The sequence below is a fragment of the Salpingoeca rosetta genome, assembly GCF_000188695.1.
Source record: "Salpingoeca rosetta unplaced genomic scaffold supercont1.18, whole genome shotgun sequence".
NCBI classification, from domain to species: domain Eukaryota; class Choanoflagellata; order Craspedida; family Salpingoecidae; genus Salpingoeca; species Salpingoeca rosetta.
The window spans coordinates 1,344,902-1,360,460 of record NW_004754916.1 but is presented as its reverse complement, the minus strand read 5'-3'; the positions used below and the strand labels follow the sequence as shown (position 1 = coordinate 1,360,460).

The 15,559-nt window shown below is 60.2% G+C and overlaps 1 protein-coding gene across 1 annotated transcript in view; it reads right to left on the bottom strand.

Annotated features, from left to right (window-relative positions):
• Positions 1–15,556, bottom strand: part of PTSG_06697 (uncharacterized protein) — a gene marked incomplete at its 3' end in the record, with an annotated part of 22,414 nt that extends 6,858 nt beyond the window's left edge. The window contains exons 1-7 of the mRNA XM_004992033.1: positions 15,302–15,556; positions 14,957–15,036; positions 14,535–14,664; positions 14,066–14,243; positions 12,786–13,746; positions 6,363–12,361; positions 1–6,015 (exon numbers count right to left, since the gene is read on the bottom strand). The exon at positions 1–6,015 is cut by the window's left edge and continues 484 nt beyond it. Of these exons, the coding sequence (XP_004992090.1) occupies positions 1–6,015; positions 6,363–12,361; positions 12,786–13,746; positions 14,066–14,243; positions 14,535–14,664; positions 14,957–15,036; positions 15,302–15,372 (13,434 nt within the window). The 5' untranslated portion in view covers positions 15,373–15,556. The remainder of the gene's footprint in view (positions 6,016–6,362; positions 12,362–12,785; positions 13,747–14,065; positions 14,244–14,534; positions 14,665–14,956; positions 15,037–15,301) is intronic.
• Positions 15,557–15,559: the final 3 nt, after the last annotated feature.

Genomic DNA, 15,559 nt, shown 5'->3' with positions numbered 1-15,559 from the left:
CACGAAGTCGCTCAGCGTCACCGCAGTAAAGGCACCAGATAGCAGCGCCGGCACTGGCAGCGTCACTGCATCCAGCCGACGCGACAGCAGCAGGCCCCGTTCGCCACCAATCGTACACATGCGCTCGCTGCCAACGGCAGGCCGTTTGTTGCCACCACGGCCACCGTTGTCGACGGTGGCGTGGGTGAGCAGCGCAACAGCAGCGCGAGGAAGCGCCCCCGTTTGCTGCATGTAGGTCATCAAGCCCTCGCTCTTGCAGTCGCCGAGTGCAACCGTATCCAACACCTCCCAGCTGTGTCGCACCGTCAAATGGCGACTTGCCGAAGCGGCCCGTCGTCGTCGAGGCGGCGAAGCCTGTTCCGCGCCGGGCTGCGCCAGCCCCTGCTGCTCCACAAGCACATCTTGCGACTGGGCCTGCTGCGACACAGCGTGGGCGGCGTGCACCTGATGTTGTCCACTTGGGGCATGGGCAAGCTCGCTGCTTGTTGGCTGCGGCTGCCGCACAATCACGTTCACGATAACCTTGTAGCGCTGCTGGAGGTTGACGGCGCGGGTGAAGAGCCCCGTGACACCGCTCGTCCGCTGGCCAAGCTGTGCCCGGCTGTCCTGCAGCAGCTTCGCGCGTGGATTGCTCGTGCTGCCTTCGGCAAGCGTCATTGCAGAGGCACTGAACAACAACTGCTCCTGGGAACCGCCCAAGTGACGGCAGCACGTCAGCTGGCGCAGGTGCATGAACCTGCACATGAGACAGCTTGCCACATCACGGAGTTGACTCATCCACCCCTCTGCACACTCCCGGTACTCCTCCAACAACGGCAGCCGAATGATGGTGCCATCAAAGGGGGCAAGCCCATGCGCACCACCATTGTTGCTGGGGTTTCTGTTCGAGTCATCTGCACTGGCATCTCCACCAGCACCATCACCGCCGTTGGGGTCGAATCCAAAGGGCGCAAATGGTGTAAACTGATCTCTGAAGCGCGACACAAGAAGCGGACTGGTTACAAAGTCGTACACACGCCCCTCGACTGGCTCCCGATGGAACGGTGGCATGGCTGCGGCATCTGATGACGAGAAGCGTGCGCGCTCGTCGTCAGCCAAGGGCCCCACGACGTGCAGCGAGTTGCCCGAGAGGACGGCCACCATCTGCGCCACCGCCATTGAGCTCCACAGACCGCCACACTCTGGTGGGTGCTTGAAGATGCCACTCACGCTGTGCGCCACGCGTGGATTGATGATGTTCTCCACATCGCGGCGGCTTAACGGGCGCGGCAACACCACCACCAGCGATGGGCCCTGGCCCTGCGAAAAGCTTGGCTGCAGCATGTGTTGCGCGGGATAATGTGTCGTGTCAAAGAACAGCTTGATGTTTTGCTCCCCAATGGCATCGGCTATGTCAAGGAGCCCTGCAAGTGCCGGCGGCACAGCCACGTCCACACCGCTGGCATCATCGGACGCCAGCACATGCGGCAGACTGCTCAAGTGATGCAGCGTCATCACGGCAGACGTGGCGTTGATGAACTCCTGCAGCGATGGCACACCCAGCTCGGTGGCAACATCCAGCAGCTCCTCGCACAAAAACGCCATCGAGGACGTCGCACCACCGCCAACATGCCGTGAGCCAGCAGCTGCCACTGTTGACGGCGCTGTTTGTTGCTCGCCGATGGCACTGGTTACACCGCCAGTGTCGTCATCGGCACCGTCATCGGCACCGTCATCGGCATCATCGGTGTCGTCGCTGTCACCATCGCTATGCCTTGACTGGAGAAGGTGATGGTCATAAACAAGCTCGTTGGCCGGCACCAGGGATCCACGCATGGTCACAGCCAGCAGCGTTGTGGGCACAGACTGCGCTACGCCGTCACACAGCGAAACCGCGTGACGCACAAGCCTAATGGCCAAAGCCCGTCGTGCACCACTGAGACAGGTGCCCGGCACCGTGTCATCGACCTGCCGCACAACATCACGCGAGTGACGAAAGTCGCGCCCATAAGCGGCCGCCAGGCGCGTGCATGTGCTGGTGCCCGCCTGCTGTGCGGACTCGGCTGCAAGCTCACCCCGCATGGCCTCCAATGCAGCCGTACAGGTGCTGACATTGAACTCGCGCGCAAAGTGGAACATGCGCGGCAGGTGCTCCGTCACCTGTGAACGACGCAGCGCCGCCACCGTTGTTGTGGCATCAGGTGCACACATCCCAAGCCCGTCGTCGTGCGCCCGTGTCACCAACTGCTCCACAGCAGGGACAGAATCCTGCAATGCCTTGCTAACAGCAGCAGCAGTGAATGCATACGGCTCAACAGGAAAGGGCGCGTCTCCCTGGTACACACGCGTGTGTGGAACAAACCCAAACCCAGTCCACACAAGCTCCTCCCAGAGATCGGCCTTGTAGCGGTCGAGCGGATGCGAGAGCAGGGCTGCGTAAAGCTGCACACACGCGGCGCCAACACACCCCAGCACCGCGTCATCGGGATCACGCTCAACGGCAAGGTATGGCGGGAGCATGCTGGCCGTGGTCGGACCGGTGGCGTGTTGGCGTCGTTCGATGCTGGTGTTAGCCGTGTCACCGCGGTTGTCAGAGATGCGAGTATCATCTTCTCGCCGCTCACCTTGCGGCTGCAGGCGTTGCCACGTGTGCGCGTGCACAAATGCCCTGAGCCCACACAGCTGGCGACAGATGATGTCAAAGGGAAGCTGTTCATTCTCCCAGCCAAACGTGCGGGCCACATCGGGCTTCAGCTGAATGGCGGAGATGAGAAACGAACCGCCCAGCACCCACGCTGCATCTCGGTTCCGACACTGCTCGGGTGTCGCACACGATGACATGTACGGATGCGATCCCTCACTGCCCTGTGTCCCGTGTTCATCACCACCATCATCGTCGTCATCACCATCGTCGTCATCAGCAGCATCATTGAGAGGATTCCTATCACCAGTGGCACTCACCACACCAATGGTGGTATCGGCTGCATGGCTGTCGTCGCTGTCAGATTTCCACGGAAGGTGTGGGAGCGGTGGCATGCTCAGCACGGGAATGCACGGCGTCGTGAGCAGCTCAGACTTAAACTCTCGCTCGCACTTGTTGCTCTTTGCCTGTGCCATGTACTCGCTCATGCGCTCGTTCAACAGGCGCAGCAGCATCGTCTCTCGGGGCCACAAGTCGCGCAGGTTAGCTGGGCGGGTGGCGCTCGTGCTCTGTACACCATCCTGCCCACCCTCATCATTGGAGGCCTCAGCGCCAGGGCCACTGCCAGCGCGTCCAGCGTCAGCTGCGCCTGCGTGGTCACTCTCGGCGTCTGCGGCGCTGTCATTGCGAGCGCGCTGTTGCCTCAGCTCTGCACACGCAAACATGATGGTCGCACAGTCTGGCTTCTTCTTCAGACCAGCATCGTAAAGCGCGTCCAGCACCTCGTCCGACGCACGCAACGAGGGATGTGGGAAGAGATGATCGCCTCCCAGCAGCGTCCGCACCTCCGCTGTGCACCGCGGGTCGTGCAGCTCGTTCAACCGAAACAAAACGCCGGCCCCATTGGGCACGCGCCCCGCCATGACACCACCCTCGCCCGCAGCGCCACCTTCTTCGTCGGCACTTGGGCATTCGTTCAGGACTCGTGCCAGCCAGTTCTTCGAGGCAGCGGCACTCGTGGTACGGGTGATGGCAAAGCTGAGAACACGCAAGCGGTCGCTGGTTGGCAGCGCGCCGTACGTGGTGCCGAACATGTGCTCGACAAACGACTCGTGGTCAAGCATGGTGCAGCCCAGTTTTTGCAGCAACGACCGTGTGCTCTCATCATGGCACGCAATGAGCGAGTCGTCACACAGGTCCTGTACGTCCGCGGTGCCACTTGGGGCAACACGCGCCGTCTTATCCTGCAATGTACAGAACGCACGTGGGTGGCATTGTGTTTGCTCCTGGGTTTTCGCTGCAGCGGACGCATACGAGGGGCGCAGTGTGCTGTCGGCACGTGCATGCGAGGCCGACGTGGACACGAGTTCACGTTCAACACCACCACCACCGTCAGGTCCAACGCGGGACCGTGCCGATAACGGCGCTGATCCAGTCCGGCCCACTGCTGTTGTGCGCGCCCCGGATGTTACCGGCGGCTGTGACCTTGTCGCTGCTGCAGATGGGGCCACTGCAGGGGCAGCAACCTGAGGCTCTGCTGTGCCGGTTACTGGTGCGGTTGGTGCGGTGCTGCTGGGAGTGTGTACACCACTGCAAGTGTGCGCTCGGTTTGCGAGCATGAACAGGGGCAGCTGCTTGAGAGCTGTGCAAGCGTCATCGCTCAGGGCCTGCGTGTGACGGGCAAACGCCTGCATCACGCACGTGCGGTCCGCATCGGACACATTGGCGCGGGCAAACACAGGCGCCAACGGAGCCGTTGTGCTCTCATCACCCTCGTGTCTGGCTGCTCGCTGCCTCGTGGCGTGCAGCAGGGCAACGGCGACCCCGCTGACGGTCCCCGGGTGAATCCCAGAAAGCGGCCACTGCGGTTCTGGCTGCTGTGAATGCCGGTGCTGCTGACGTGGAAGTCGGTGGTCATATGTTGCCGTCAAGGAGCGAATGGTGCTCGCAGCAGCCGTGTGCGGCGTCGTGCAGCCCAGTGTGTCTGTGAGGACGCGCACTGCGGCCCTGTCCAAGAGGTATGGCATGGATAGCACCACTGGTGATTCTCGCGCGTCAAGGGCACGCATGCATCCATCGCTGCAGGGCACAATCGTGCAGCCAGCCAGCTCCCGAACCAAGCGTGGCAGCACACGCTCCGGCTGCTGCTGCCGCTGTGTTCCGCGCTCCCTTTGGGCAATTGTCGACATGACGTTCCAAAACTGATCAAGCCACGTGGCAACGGGGACGGGCGCTGAGCGTGTGCCGCTGACACTGCCGTGTGCATTACCTTGTGCGACTGCACGGCCTGGCACAGGAGAAACAATCACCCAGTCCTTCATCGGCACACCTCCACACGACAAAGGGCGTTGGTGTGGGTCACGGCCGTGAGCCGTTGTTCCCGCATTGCGTCTCGTGGCATCGCTGGCGGGATTTGGGGTACGCCGCAGCGCTTCCGCCATCACCGTGGAGGCAAGACAGGCTGCCGTGTGCAGCGACAGCACGCGCGCGTCAAACAGCTCCAGCTCCGAAATGCGCTCGAAGAACCAGGCAATGCCTACATCGTTACACCAGCTCGCGACGACACGGTGGGGCACCGCACGAAACAGCCCACGCATGCGTGAATCCCCGTTGAGGAGGACCAGAAACTGTGCCGCTGTGTCGTGTCCCATATCCGCACCGTCCGGGGCCGTGCTCGCGTCATCATCGCCGTCACGTGCGTCTTCGGGATCCTCAAACCGCTTGACGCCTCCTGCCTCGTCCACCAGCAGCGGCACGCCCTGCATCGCCCGCAATCGCGCCGGTGGGGTGTCGCAGTCCCAATCCGACAGCACATACGCCAGCAGATGCCGCTGTTGCTGTGATGAGAGTTTTGACTGGATGGCAGGCGGCTCCACATCACGCAGAAGCGCCCGTGTTTGTGCAGGTGTCATCACCCGCGCCACGTCCTCCCCGTGCACATCGACAGCCGCGGCAATGAGTTCCTCGGGCGCATGCACAACTGGGACCTCAAGAGCGTCGAAGCACGCCACCACCTCCACTGGGCAGTCAGCCGGCAGCAAATACACGGCGCTGAGCACGCGCAAAACCAAGTCGGCTGCTGTCGCTGCTGAGGCCTTCACGGTGTTGTTGCCTTCAGCACCGCGGTGATCCAGCACGGGAAGGAGCGCATTGGTGGCCATTGCTTCGTGCACGCACGCGGTGAGCTTGGCCCACATGGGCTCTGGCTTGTGCGGAGGGAACAGGGTGAAGTACACGCGCGTCAGGGCTGTGTTTCGGTCCTGCAGTGCCTGCTGAGCCGCACCACCACTGGAGATGGTCAAGTGGAGATTGCACTGGAGCGCCGCAAACGCCACTTGCATCAGCCGGACGTACGCAGATGCACACGTGTCCCGCAGCAGCTCCTCATTCCACTCCTAGCAATTGGGGGACGGCAGGTGAAACGTCGTGGGTTAGAGTTTGCACAAGTTGACATGAGAACAAATCACGCTCATGTCAGAGACAAACAACCGAGCATTTGTTGAGCACAATACTACAACGCGAGATGAAACACACAACACAACAGTGTGTGTTGTGCACACGAAACACACGAACACACACACACACACACGAACACATGCACACACACACATGTACACACACACACGAACACATGCACACACACATGTACACACACACGAACACATGCACACACACGAACACATGCACACATGTACAGTTTTTCACAACATCCTCCTCCCCAAAACACACCAGCCGGGCTCACCACTCGCTGGCGCCCGTCGCCAGTGACGTCGCGTCCAGACCAAAGGTCGCGGCGGTTGTCCGAAATTTCAAACATCCCGTTGATGTTCACGGGTAGCGGTGTGTACACCGGAAGCGGCAGCGTCACAAACAGCTTCCCCACCACCGCATGCTCCTGCCCATAGCCAGGCGCCAACCACAACATTGCGGCAGCGGAAGCATCATGACTGCTGCCTGTGCCATCGTCGCCGTCGTCGGCACCGCCACCACCACCACCTCCACCTTGGGTGTGATGCTCTGGCACTTGAGCAGCCTGCAACAGCACAGAGAGTGGTGTGGCCACACTCGCCCAGGGTATGAGCTTGAGGTCACTCTCGCGCGCACGCTGCAAAGCGCGGCCATCACCCACCGTGCCAACCACCAACCACGTGATGTCACGCAGGTGTTGCAAGTCGGATGCGGCTTCACTTTCGTCGTCGGCACCACCACCAGCACGGGCACCAGCTTGCCCTCGAGCAGCGCCATTGTCTTGGTCGCCATCGCCAACCCGCAGCTGGATGCGCCGCGTCAGCACGCAGCAGCGGTCGGTGCAGGATTCAAGGCGGGTGAGAAACTCCGGCAAAGCAATGTTGTCTGCGCGCGCACTCGCCTTCATCTGGGCCCATGTCATCTCCATCAAGCGCTCGCCAGAGAGCGCAGCACAGGTGGTTGCCGGCACAACGCCTGCGCCGTGCCCGTCTTCCACGCTGCCTGCATCTTGGTGCGTTGCTGTGGACAACGTTGGCTGAACCAGATCAGCTGGGCCGCGCACAATGGTCTCGGCCGTGACGGCAGCGCTGTAGAGCTGCGTCTGGTTGCCGCTAGCGTCTTCAAGCAACACGGTCACCTCCTTCAGCCCGTTCATGAACAGCAGCATGTCGCGCACGTGCTCTTGGAACGCGCCAAGAAGCTTCATCACATCTTCGTGTGTGTACGGCGTCTTCTTGATGTCGCTCGCGGCTGCTGCTTCAGCTGTGCGCAGCGGAAACCGGAACAGGGTCCCCCTGAACCGCTGTCTGGACAGATCCGCACCAGCATCGTGGCGCCCAGCAAACGGCGCAAACTGGTCGGCAAAGTTGCGCTGCACAAGGGGGCGGCCCTTGAGCCGCATCTTTGTGCCCGGCCCAAGCACGGTGATGGCTGGTGGGAGGTAGCGCTTGTGCGGGTCAAGAATGACAAAGTCGTCGCCGCTGAGGATGAAGGGCACGTCTGTGAAGTGGTAGATGGAGTTGAAGCCGACGCCGAAGCGCCCCGTGGTGGCCGGGTCGTCCTTCTTCTTGCTCTGCGCCAGATTGGCCAGGTTTTCAAAGTCGCGGTCCCGAAACAGCGCATCGTTGTACACGTACAGCGCAGGGCCTTGCCACCTGCCCATCTCCGTGCTGAAGAGCGACTGGCTGCCGTATTGCCGCCGCGAATAGACGATGGTCATGGTGGTGGCGCCTGCATCGTCGGCGTTCTGCAGCAGCTCCTTGAAGATGGCGGGGCCGTCCGGGTAGTTGGTCACCAGGTTGCGCAGGCGGGCCGTCAGCTTCTCCACCTGCCCGTACGGCGTGAAGGTGTCGTTCCCCAGCACGGAGGACATGAGGGATCGAACGCCCACGACCGCCGCCACTGTGTTGGAGATGTTGGGATGAACCTCTTGCACGTCAAATCCTGAAGCGGTGGGTGGGGTTGTTGCTGGTGTTGTTGGCGTCGCGAGTGCTGCGACTCGAGACGAGGCGGATGGGTTGTGGCTGTAGACGCTGTCGTTGTAGACGAGCTGGCTGGCTGCTGTCATCACAGCACGGTCGTCTGGCACCGCGACGCAAAAGTCGCTGCCCACGTCACGCACTTTGGAAATGTGAAGGAGCACGTAGCACACCGCCTCCAACGTTTGCGGGGACAACGGCTGCACGCTGTGTGACACCAAAGCGCCGGCACCAGCGCGCTGCACGCCACGATCACGCGCAATGCCTCCGGCATCGTCTTCATCGTCCTCTTCGCTGGCACTGTCATCACTGTCATCATCGCCATCGTGCTGGTCATCTCCGTCACGTGCAAGTTGCTTCACTTCATCTGCAAGGTGTGCGTTGTCTGGCCTGTTGTGCTGCCGGCGCCAGACATCCTGAAGGTACTCCACAAACGTGGCTGTATCAAACTCCGCTTTGACGCCCAACGAATCCAGGAGACGCTGATAGCGGCACAATTGAAAGGGCACGACAGCGAGGTAAGGCGCCAAGTCGTACGAACACGCCATGGCCACCTTGGTTGGTGGCATGAAGCGAGTTCCGCACCACACGACGCGTCGCCCCAGCAGCTTTGTCAACCACGGCGGCGAATGCGTCGTTGGTGCCTTGGCGGCAATGTCATTGTTCAGCACCTCATACATGTGACCACAGTGATTGTTGATGCAAGTCGTCATTGCTTGCACACTCCACTGAACTTCAGCCGCAGCTGTTGATCCGTCGCGCACATCGGTGCCATCAGCGTGTTGCTCCTGCTCTCGCTGGGGCTCTTGCTGCTGATTTTGCTGTTCTTGTTCTTGCTCCCGCTCTTGTTGGCCTTTCTCTGGCTGCTGATGTTGCTGTGGTTGCTGTGCAAGTTGTCGGCGGTGTTCACCAAGCACAGTGCTGTATGCAAGCAACTGCTCCGCCACGTCGTCGGGAGTGACTGTTTGCAGGCCAAGCGTGTCCAGCACCGTTGGGTTTGACAGCTGCACGGCGGCACAGGGTCGGCGGTGCGACACAAGCGGCAGCACGGATTCATCACAGAGATCAACTGGCCGAAACAGCTGTTGAGGCGTGGTAGTGGTGGTGGTGGTGGTGGTGGTGGTGGTGGTGATGGTGGTGGCGCTCGCGCCACTGTTCTCTTGGTCTTCATCATCACCGCTGGATTGGTCGTTGCACCCTTCCTTGGCGCCACCCGCAGTTGCTCTGAACACGGCGGGCATAGGAACACCCAGACGCGTGTATGGGTTTGCACTGGCCTCTGTACTGTCGAGTGCAGACGCATCTGCCATTCCTGCGCCAGAACTCTCGTCGTCGTCGTCGTCGTCGTCGTCGTCGTCGTCGTCGTCGTCGCGGTTGTGCACGTCGCCACCACCATGGCTGTCCTCATGCGCATGCCAGGGAACAACAGCCGCCATCCAAGGCTCGTTGCGTAGGATGCTGCAGAACTCGTCCTTGGTCACTGCGCGCTGTCCTGCGGTCGATGATGACGACGTCGTTGCTGACGGCAGCCCACCACTCACGAACCGCTTAAACTTGCACACAAACGTATCTTTCTTCGGAAACAGGGTTGCCCACTGCTGATCAATGTATCTTGCCAGCTTGATGGACAGCTCCCACCGCTGCTGCTGTTCAGGGGATGATGACGCGGTGCTAGAAGCAGGGTCGTCTGTGCTCGGGTGGGCAAGCGAGTGCACAATCTTGATGATGCCAGCTGGGGTGAACTGCTTCTGGAGGCCAAGGTATCGCCGCAGCACGCGCATGGCGTGCGGGTTCGCTGCCACAATGGCGTGCGGCATGAATTGGGCGGTGTCAATCAGGTCTGGCAACGCGTCGACCTCGGGATCATACAAATCACGCGGCGTCTGCAACCGGCCGCTGTTTGTCGGCACGAATGCAGACACCATCAGCCTGCTGCCGATGCTGGCGTTGGCGTTGGCAGACAGTTTGGGCTCGACGAGACCGAGCAGCGTCGCACAGGCGCGCGCAGCCGTGTCAAGCAGCTGCTGTTGCAGGCTGCTGCTGGCCGAAGCCTTGCCACTAGATGGCTGCTGCTCGCTGGAGAGAAAGTCCAGTGTGTCATGCAGCAGCAAGGCATGGATGGGCGTTTCAGGCACCTGTAGCATGCGGTGAAGCAGGCATCGTGTCTCCCGTCGCTGTGCGTGCAAGTAACGGCGCCGCTTTAGCACAGGAAGAACGGTCTCCAGCACACCGCGGTCGTCCATCACACTCTCTGGTAAGATGCTAACGCCGCCAGCATCATCGACGGCGGTGCTCGCCGCTCCTGCGCTGTTACCACGTGCTGCTGCTGCTGCTGATGATGATGATGATGCTGTTGCTGCTGTTGATGATGATGATGATGACGATGGGAGCTCACACAGAGCCACCGGCTTGCTGTTGTCGTCGCCATCACACTCACCATCACCGCCACTGTCATCGTCGGTTGCATCACTGTCATCCACATCCTCACCCGCATCATCGTCTCCACCTGCGTTACCATCGCCAGCACAGGCTGCACGGTGCATTGCTGCTTTCTGCTCCACAAAGTGAAACAGCGGCAAGCGCCTGAGACTCGCAAGGCTGGCTGGTTCCAGTGCAGATGCCGATCCGAGGAAAGACACAATCACGCTGCGATCGTGCGGCGTGAGCCTTGGCGGTTGTGGTGACGACGGTTGATTGGGGGACACGGCGATGGTGGATGCAAGCGCAGCAACAACGCCGTTGGCGGTGGGAGGGACGAGGCAAGGGACGCGGGCAGCAACGTCAGCCGGGAAGAGGGGTTGAAGGTGCGGGTGCAGACAGCTGCATCCGGCAGCGCGCAGTGCCTTCACCAACGCATCGTGCAGCCCGTTGAAAGTGGAGAACACACGGGGTGCTGTGTCGTTTGGCGTGACCACCTTCCCCTCGTCGTCCAAAATGAGGCTGAGGTGGCCTGCGACGCGAACGACAGCCGCTGCTGCCTCTGGACCACGCTGTTGATGATGGCGGTGGTGGCGGTGGTGGTGATGTGCGTGACTCCTAGCGTTTGTGCCGTTGGTCTCCTGATCGGCAGCGTCGGTGAGGTCAAGCAACAGACGCCACACGTTGGCCAACCAGGAAGCAGCAGATTCCGCGTCGTCATCCTCGTCCTCATCGCCATCGCTGTCACCGTCCTGACTGTCATTCTTCTCGACATTGGTATCGTCATCCTCGTCATCATCATCATCATCATCATCATCGCCATTGCTATCAACATCCTCACGGTGATGATCATGGCGGTCATTCGACAGAAGAACGGGCAGGGAAGAGTTGGGCGTGCGATGATGCAGCACGTCGCTGATGATGGCGGCTGCTGATTCAAGCGTCAACAGCGACAACTGGCATTCACCACATGCAACCGCGGTGTCTGTCTTCAGTCGAGCAAACAGATCACTGTCTCTGCTCACAATGGCATGCACAATGGCCACGGCGGATGACGACTGCGCTGGTGCCTGCAGTGTGGCAGTCGTGGCACCACTCGCAACGGACCCTTGAGCTACAGACTGCGGGTGGTGAGGCTGCTGCTGCTCATGCTGATGCTCATGCACATGCTCATGTACATCGCCACTGCTTGTGCTGTTGCTAAGCGGCGTTCCCAAGAGAGTGTGGTGCTGTTGTGGGGACAGCAGGATGATGCGCTCGTGCGTTGACCATTGCTGCCTGTGTCCTGGGTCCACAGCGGCAACGGTGCCGGTTGTGAGCGGGAAGATGGGCAGATTGGCAATGTCGCGAACGCCCCACGTGGCTTGGCGCAGCAGAAACGTGAGCAGGGCGTGGGCTTCATGTGGTGCAGGCGGCGGTTGAATGGCGTGCTGTTGCAGCAGCGTGCGCAGATGCCGCGGATCCAATACAACAGCGGCAGCGTCGGCGTCACCACTCGCCGTGCTTGCATGCACGAGACCGTCACGCACATGTTCGGGAACAATGCAGATGTTGTCTGGGAACGCGCGAGTCAGCAGCGACGTGAGCATTGCGTCTGCTGGCGATGTAGGTGACGGCGTGAACAGCACAACCTCGTCCCTGTGCAACTGCGCCCATTTGGTGGCCGTTGGTAAGAGTGTGCGCTGTGCAGCCTGCGTGTACACGCGCTGTGCAAGCAGCGACCACGGCGGCTTGAGGGCGTGCGTGTTGGGCCAGACGCTGAAGTAGCGAGTGCGACTGAAGGTGGTGCTGGTCGGCGGCAGCGCAGTGGCAATGATGGCCAGCGCGTCCAGGAACAGCGAGCACACGCCGTCCTCAAGCAGCACCCGGTTCCACTCTGCAACATGCATCCGCGGGCGAGAATGAGTTGGGGGTTGGGGGAATTGCGTGAGGATGCGCGGTGTGTGTGTGTGTGTGTGTGTGTGTGTGTGTGTGTGTGTGTGTGTGTGTGTGTGTGTGTGTGTGTGTGTGTGTGTGTGTGTGTGTATGTGTGTGTGTGTGTGTGTGTGTGTGTGTGTGTGAGGGAAAGTGTGGGGGAAAGTGTGCGGTGTGTAAGCACGTGTAAGTGTGTGCGGTGTCTGGAGTCGGGAAGGTGCCACGTGCAAGGGAGGAACCGTGTGCTACACACACACACACACACACACACACACACACACACACACACACACACACACATACATGCACAACCGTGCACACGCACACGCACACAATTACACACACACACGCACGCACACACACACGCACACAGACAGCATGCGGACCTGCTTTGTCGAGGGCGCCGCCTGTGAGGCCCTCGCCATAGAAGATCTCACGGCGGTTGGACGAAATCTGGAAGAAGCCGTTCACGTGGATGGGAAGCGAGGTGGCGACGGGCAGAGGGAGAAACACATAGGCATGACCATTGCTCGCGCATGGATGTGCGAGGAGCCGTATCACTTCCTCCATGGATGTGCTGGTGCTGCTGGACCGGAACCACCCCCGCTGCTGCTTCTTCTTCTTCGTGATTGCGGCCATCTTCGTGCCATCATCATCACTAGCATCACCGCGACCACCATTACCGCCACCTTTCCCACAATCATCATCATCATCATCATCGCCATGGCCGCTTGTGAGGCGGAGAGCAACGCCAGCAAACGGCACCAGCGATGCGTTGACGCTGTTGTTTGGTGAATTTGCAAGGTCGAGCGACTCACCAGTACCAAGACCCTGCACCACCAGATGGCACGTGGTCACGGCCCGTCCTGCCTTGTCGTCATAGCGCTCGTCCGTCCACTCAAACCGCACGTGTGCCAGCAGGGCAGCCCTCAAGGTGGCGGCAGCGGCTGCGTCCGAGGGGAGCGGGGACGGGATGGTGGACATGAGGCGCCGGCTGTCGACGAGTGACCTGGCAGCTTTGGTGTGCGGTGGAATGGGCAGCGGGCGCCCGTCAACGCTGCAGTTGTACAGGGGCACCTGATCCCCAGCTTCTGTGATGATGGACACGTGCAGCTCTCGCACGTGTCGGAGAAACAGTAGCATGTGCGGCGCCTCCGCGGCCAGGGTGTCGAGCAGCGAGAGCATGGAGTCGATGGTGTGGCAGGACGACGACAGCTCGCTCGCTGCTGTGCGCAGGGGAAGGCGGAACAGGGTTCCTTTGAAGTCCGCAGTCATGGTGCATCCAAAGGCGCGCATTGTCGCCCATGTGTCCTCGTACTTGCCGTCGCGCTCATGCTTGGACGTGAACTGTGGTGGTGGTGGTGGTGGTGGTGGTGAGAGAGAGAGAAAGGGGGAGAAGAAGAATACGTGAATGTGGGGTTAGGGGAAGGGAGGAGGAACAAACGGGCAGTTGACGCCGGAGCACGCGGCACAAGGAGTGTGGCTGCGTGAAGCGAGACGACGCGCGCAGCATGCAAGCACGCACGCACACAAAATGCACTCACATTGATATACATGCCGAACACCACACGATACACACTCGCACGCCCACACACCACAACGCACAAGGTAACGCAGGTTTAACGCAAGCTCATGCAAGCACACAACACATTATTCGCGGGCTCACCTTCACTCTGCGCCCCTCCGTGCCGAGAGAGGATTTGTGGGGGTCGAAGACAACGTAATAGTTGCGGCTGACGAAGGACGGCAGGTCTGTGATGTGATACACAGAGTTGAAGCCGAGCCCAAAGCGGCCAACTTTGGTCGTGTCGGCCTGCTTGCTGCTGCGGCAGATGTTCTTGATGCTGAATGCAAACACATGAAGGTGTGGGGTAAGGAGAGGTGAATGCAAGTGTGGGTTACGTGAGAAACGTACATCACCAATCGGTGCGCGAGGTGTGTGTGTGTGTGTGCGTGTGTGTGTGTGTGTGTGTGTGTGTGTGTGTGTGTGTGTGTGTATGTGTGTGTGTGTGTGTGCGTGCGTGTGCGTGTGTGTTGTTTGAGAAAAGCGCTGGCGTTGTGTGCATGACGCTGGACAAGAGCACAGGATCACAAGCGAACAATCCATAATAGTGCGCACGAATGTGCGTTCTCACCTTGTGAAATCTTCGTCTGAGAAGACCGAGTCGTTGTAGCAGAGGAGGGCTGGCCCTTGGAACTTGCCTGTGTCTGGGAACCGCAGCTTCTCGGTTCCAAACTGCCTCTTATCCAACGCGATCCGCACGCCTGTGTGTGTGTGTGTGTGTGTGTGTGTGTGTGTGTGTGTGTGTGTGTGTGTGTGTGTGTGTGTGTGTGTGTGTGCGTGTGTGTGCGATGAGGCGAAGAGTGTAGGGAACATGGCATGAGAGGGGATTGAGTCAATGAGAATGTCATCTTGAGTCAAGCTGGGTTAGGTGAGCATAGCCACTTTGTAACACCTCACAAAGCATCCTGGTGAACAAGGAATGCAAGCACGCACGCAAACACAAATGTACACATGCAGGCAAGCGCGCCTCTCGGGATGGAAGCTAGTACGCACATGTGGCTTCAGCATCGTCGGCGTTTTGGATGAGCTCTTTGATGACACTGGTGCCTTCAGGATAGTCGCACAGGATTTGCCTGTGGAACAAGCGACGTTTGGGGGGGCGGGTAATCAACTCATAAGACAATCGAAGTTGCGGTGAACGGATCGGCAGCCCAGGTGGCTGTGCATGCGCCAAGACCACTGCGACGCTCACACCCACAGACACACACAAGCACACAAACACGCGCGCGCACACAAGCACACACACACACAAGCACACACGCACGCACACACACACTCTCTCTCACACACACAAGCGCGCGCACACACACACACACAAGCGCGCGCACACACACATACCTGATCTGGCCTGTGAGGGACACCTGCTGGCCAAAGTCCTCTTCCTCGCCTTCAGAGGATGACGAGGACATGGTGAAGCGAGGTAGCGCGTCGAAGGGTGATCTATAACACTTCTTTGATGGATGGCTGGTCTGTGGACGGACGTGGACGCGCTGCGAGTGGAGCTGACACGCAGTCACACACACACGACCCGCTGCGCTGCTGTGGTGTGTGCAGTTGTCCTCCAAAGCAACTCCGCTGTTGCTTGTGACTCAGCCG